This window comes from Aristolochia californica, unplaced genomic scaffold, assembly GCF_029961685.1.
Source record: "Aristolochia californica isolate CCGP_79_NKW_82.1479 unplaced genomic scaffold, dmAriCali1.0.hap1 SCAF_12, whole genome shotgun sequence".
Classification (NCBI taxonomy): Eukaryota; Viridiplantae; Streptophyta; class Magnoliopsida; order Piperales; family Aristolochiaceae; genus Aristolochia; species Aristolochia californica.
The window spans coordinates 26,587,613-26,592,630 of record NW_027181793.1 but is presented as its reverse complement, the minus strand read 5'-3'; the positions used below and the strand labels follow the sequence as shown (position 1 = coordinate 26,592,630).

Below are 5,018 nucleotides of genomic sequence, written 5' to 3'. Positions count from 1 at the left end.
TTTAAATCGATGATGAAAGGTGTTAATTAGATTAGAAGTAGATTTTTTAATAATTAGTATATAAATTTTATATTTTATTATAATAAATATCAAGCAATAAAACATGTACCAACAAATAAGATTTTTAAACCTAAAAAAATTTTTAATTTTTAATTTTTTAAATTAAAAAAGAACTTTAAACAATAATGAAAAGAAAAGGGAGAAAAAAATTAAGGCTGATGTGGCACACCAATGACGGATAGTCTATGTGGATGCTGATGTGGCAATTTTATGATGTGGTAGATGTTCTGTTTAATTGGTGACATGGCAACTGACTTGGTGGCCAAATCTAACATGTCACGTTGGACTTTATAGATGGGTTGTTGATCGATCAAAACTGGGTATTTTTAATATTAAGTCTTTGAATCTGTTATTTTTATAAATATTTGTATTAAAATTGGGTATTTTATAAAAATTCTCTAATAATAAATTTAAGACCCATTCACGGGAGGAGTCAAGTCTTATATACACTTCCATGTAATTAGAAAGGACAAGCTCCAAATAATGACAATCTATAAACTAAGAGATTTCAACCTAGTTACATTCACCTTTTGGGAGTAATTAGAAAAAAAGAAGCAACCAGAATACTACTAAATGAACCAGTAAATCCCATTTCAATTCACTGGGAGAGACAAGTTGCATTCACCATGCTCAGTCATGAAGGGGACATATCACCTATTACATCTTTTCCCAGAAGACCAGAGACCCACCTTACATTTTCGTCAATGGCAAGCCATTGATTGAGAAAAGCTTTACGGCCAAATCGATTAAGAAAGATGAAAGATGACGAACCAAATGTAGAACTGCTTTCCGTGACCATGAATGCATTTTTGACTAATTGGGTTCTGCTTTTGCCTTCATGTAGAGGAAGATAGGGATCTTCACTCACAATGACAAAGCATAAACTGTGAACATGAAGACTAGCAGAAGCCGACACAACTTCAGGCTGAGTGATTATTAAAATAACGGGAAGAAATAGCTCGCAGAAGATATATGAGGAATCTCGGAAAAAGGTGTCATGGGGTATAATTGCATTATAATTGATCTTCATGCATCAGAGCCATAGAGAGAAACAGTAGCAGGTGAGTTCTTTATTAACAGTACGAAGCAGTTCTCCATAAGAGTGATCAGACAAGTGAGGAAGATAAGAGAAGGAACCTAGAGGATTCCAAACTCTACCAGTCAAGCCCTCAACAGCGTTCTTACTACTTCACGTGAAGTTCTCGTCCATTTACATAATTAAAACTACAGTACATCTTCAAATTATTAACGGTCTACTCACAGTCCTAATCAGTAAGGCTCTAATTAGGAGACAGCACCAGCAGCAGAACCCGCTCATCCTCTTCAGGGGTTGTGAAGAGTCAAACCCGATCTTAAAGCCGTGCTCGTGATACAGTCCCTGAGCTTATCCTCCGTCATCCTCCCTTGCCTCCTCACCTGCATTTAAGAATTAACAAGACCAAGAACCGTTATTTTTTATACACAGTGCAAATTCAAATCTCCTGTTAATCAGAAATATCATTCGAGTTGGTATGAGCCGGTTGGAAGAATCTAAAGGTTGAGACCAATGACAGGGAAGAAGACAGAAGAATTAATTAATCTGAATAGGAATAGTGTCAGTCGTGTGAAGTTGGGAGAATGCGGTCAAGCAGAAGATGTTAGAAGAAGGTTAATTATTGGGAGATAACTGCAACCATGTCGGAGAGAGATCCCCTGTTCCTCTGTGCACGAGCAATATTCATATACTTTGGGCAACGTGATGCTATCGTCCAAAGAATTTTGCTGGCGTTCGCAGCCAAATCAGTGTCTCGGAAAGGGAAATAGCCGTTCCATAAAATATATATCAAATCCACTTCGTTCCGTGAGTGATATGGGCATCAGAGTATGAAGAAGAGGAGCTGTTAAAGTTTATAAAATGGGGAGCAGTTGGTTGGCATTTGGTGATGCATGCCATGGTATCCCCACTTGCATTAAACTTTAACTTGGGTACCCCAGGAGAAAGGAGAAGGATAGATTAATAGGATTAATAGGCAGTTTGTACTTTTGCTGGGGCACTTGATACAAGTAGTAGGAGGATGAGAGATTTCACATCTCGAGCAGGTGATGGGTACAAGACGACGACAAACTCCTTCCAGAGTTGTACTCTTTGACCGTGAAAAAGCTCGGAGGTCTCGTTTGAAGCCGCCTCAAACGACCAAGATGGCCACAACGATGACCACGACCAGTTGCATCATACAGTGAGACTGAGGAACGTCCCCACTTGATGCGGACTTGGAGTCCTCTGGGACCTTCTGTTGTATTCACTTGGGAGGATTTATTTCTATTCTGATCAAAGAAAATCCGCAATTCGCACAGAAACTTGACAAATCTCACTCTTAAGTACAGAAGAAGCTTTTAATTGGAATCTTAATCCAGAGAGATTTTGTGGGTAAGAAAGCTAGTCAAGTATAAAGACAAGCTTCCTCTCGCTGTAAGGTGTCCTGGCCAGTGACCACTCCACTCAACAGCTTTGGCCCACTGGTGTCAATGGAAACGGATTAATTGGGATGTCCAAGTCTCTTTTATTTTAAATATTGTTGGGCAGAAGTGGATTCGTGAAAAACGAACGAAATTAATCTTTGTGTTTGCTGATAATGATTCTTATGCTATAGATTTTTATCATCACTTAATGGTCCATGTAGTAGTGCGTTGCTTTACTAAAAAGCATAGATGAAAGCTTCTTACCCGAATGAAGACAGTGGTTAGGACGTGTTGGGGCTTCAGCTGTTCGATCGCGGTGTATGTGATTTCGAAACCGAGAGATTCAATCACCCGAAGAACTTCAGCTCCGACGCCAGACTCGCCTTTGCAAATTATCTTCACTACGAATCTCCTTTCCTCGATCTTCTCCGTGTCGATCTGTATCATGAGCACACCAGTTTAGTTACATGCGATCAAATGATTTTAGTGATGAATGATTGCAGTATCTTGAAGGGTTCTATGTGACTTCTTAGTATCAGTTTGTTCGGCACTTAAATTTACTGAAAGTGGCAAAGGGCGTCTCTACAACAGAATCGGAGAGCTCTGGTTGGTTATGCAATCACGCGAGCGAAGCCTTTCTATTGGTTTTTCACATAATTTGCTGACAAGTCTGAAGCGGATCCAACCACTGAGATAGGAGCAAATAGATTGTAAGAAAAACGTCCTCTTCCCTGTAAGGCCAAGGAGCTGCCTGCAACAGTTTGCAGGCAGCATGCTCCAGAGAGAACCGTTGCCTTGTTATTACGGGTGTTAGATTAGGAGATTAAGGCTGTTTTCGAAGAGTCCGCTAATGGAGATTCCCTCTGCTTGCCTAAATAAGTGTAAAAGTAGACGTTCTTTCGGTAAATTTACACACTCTCCTTCTCTCTCCCCTAACACTGACAAAGTGGTTCGTAACCCAAGAGGCAGTCCAAAACCCGATTGAACGCGGCGCAGTGCCATCGCTTCTTGACTTAATCGGAACTTGCAAACCTATCTAAGGGGGAGGATGTTGAATGGTTTGACAGAATATGGATATATATATATATATATGGGCATTTTCTCGAATCAATTGGTGGCTAATGGACGATAAAAATATGCAGGGAACCATTGCTTACCTCTAGGATTTGGGCCTTCGGCTTGATGAGCCGCGCAGGTGCATGCCTTATCTGGGGCTGGTTAGGATCAGGATCATTATCTCCACAAGGCTCTCGACTGTTTCGAACTCGTTCTTTGAGGTCAGCTTGGATACGTGCTGTTTCTTCATGGATGCTTCTGAGATATGCCAAAGCGTCAACAAGCACTGATCTCTTATCCATCTGCCATTATCCCATTAATTTCCATGAGCGTTAGGAGAGAAACAAAATGGAAAAAGAGAGTTCCCTTGTGACAGTTTTCTCGTTGTACTAACCTTGGTGATGTTGGGGACAAGAGCTCGGAGCGCAAGCAGTTGTTGGCTGAGTCTCTTTCTACGATTCCTCTCGGATACCAAGTTCTTGCAATTCGCTGTTCCGGGTTTTGGCTCCTTTTCAGTTTCCTCCTCCTCTTCTTCTTCGTGAATAGGTGGCACAGAAGCAGGAACGGCGAATCCAGCTGCAGCATTCCCTTCCAGCTCGGGTGGGGAGCTGACGGCAGACTTGTCTGACGAAATAGTCGTGGACGACGATGTGGGGGCGGTGGCGATGGCGGAGCCCAAAAGCGTCTCACCATCAAAACTGTCGCTGGGTGCAATTAGGTAAATGTCGTCGGCGAGGAACATGTCACTGTCACTAATAACAGGAGGTGAGTTGGAGTTGGGTGCCTCAGAGAAGCAAGTGTCCGGGAGCGTAGGATGATAGGCATCGTCGGAAGAAGAGGAGTTGAGAACAGGCTGAGCACCAACGCCGGCGCCGGCGGTATCAAGGATAAAGGTATCGTGGTTCGACTCATCAGTCCTGGGCAGAAGAGACGAAAGAGGATCCGCACCGAAATCAGCCGAAGAGAATTGGAAAAAATCGTCATCAAGCATATGAAGATCCGGTAATTGATTGGTGAAGCAAGTGTTGTAAGCTTCTTCCATGTCAAGCCAAGAAGCCAGCAGATCCTGCGCCCGCGTTTTCGTACCCAGTGGCACCGAACCCAGCTCAGGGAAATGAAATGCAGTACCCAGTTGATCAGTCTCCATTGCTACAGAAATTAAAATACCATATAGAGAAGAAGCCCAGATTCTCTCTCTGTTCCTCTCTCTCTCCCTCTTTCACTACAGGGAAATCAGAAGAAAAGAAAAAAAGACTGCAACTAAGATCCTCAAGTGAACAGAAACAACCCAGTCTGGCTCTCTCGCTCTCGTTAGGGAATGAAGAGGGACAAGGTGAACATTATATTGAAAATTGAAGAGGATACGTCCAAAAGTGGTTGGTGGGGATTTACATCTTTCTCGTATTTTATGAGAAGGTTTGTAAAAGTGGGTAAAAAGGAAAAGAGGCAGAGAGAGAGAGAGA

General features: G+C 42.1%; 1 protein-coding gene across 1 annotated transcript; it reads right to left on the bottom strand.

Moving 5' to 3' along the window:
• Nucleotides 1–1,215: 1,215 nt before the first annotated feature.
• Nucleotides 1,216–4,702, bottom strand: LOC137946791 (transcription factor BHLH6-like). The gene is made up of 4 exons (XM_068793089.1): nucleotides 3,950–4,702; nucleotides 3,657–3,857; nucleotides 2,764–2,937; nucleotides 1,216–1,476 (listed from the first exon to the last, which is right to left on the bottom strand). Exons 1-4 carry the CDS (start codon nucleotides 4,700–4,702, stop codon nucleotides 1,384–1,386), a joined length of 1,221 nt encoding a protein of 406 aa, XP_068649190.1. The 3' UTR covers nucleotides 1,216–1,383.
• Nucleotides 4,703–5,018: the final 316 nt, after the last annotated feature.

What these genes read in the sequence shown, in the direction of transcription:
- LOC137946791 (XM_068793089.1), bottom strand. Translation starts at nt 4,702, where the DNA reads ATGGAGACTGATCAACTGGGTACTGCATTTCATTTCCCTGAGCTGGGT. An exon ending in TTGTCCCCAACATCACCAAG is followed by an intron (nt 3,858 to 3,949) that starts GTTAGTACAACG and finishes GGATAATGGCAG; the next exon opens with ATGGATAAGAGATCAGTGCT. An exon ending in CGAAGGCCCAAATCCTAGAG is followed by an intron (nt 2,938 to 3,656) that starts GTAAGCAATGGT and finishes CTCATGATACAG; the next exon opens with ATCGACACGGAGAAGATCGA.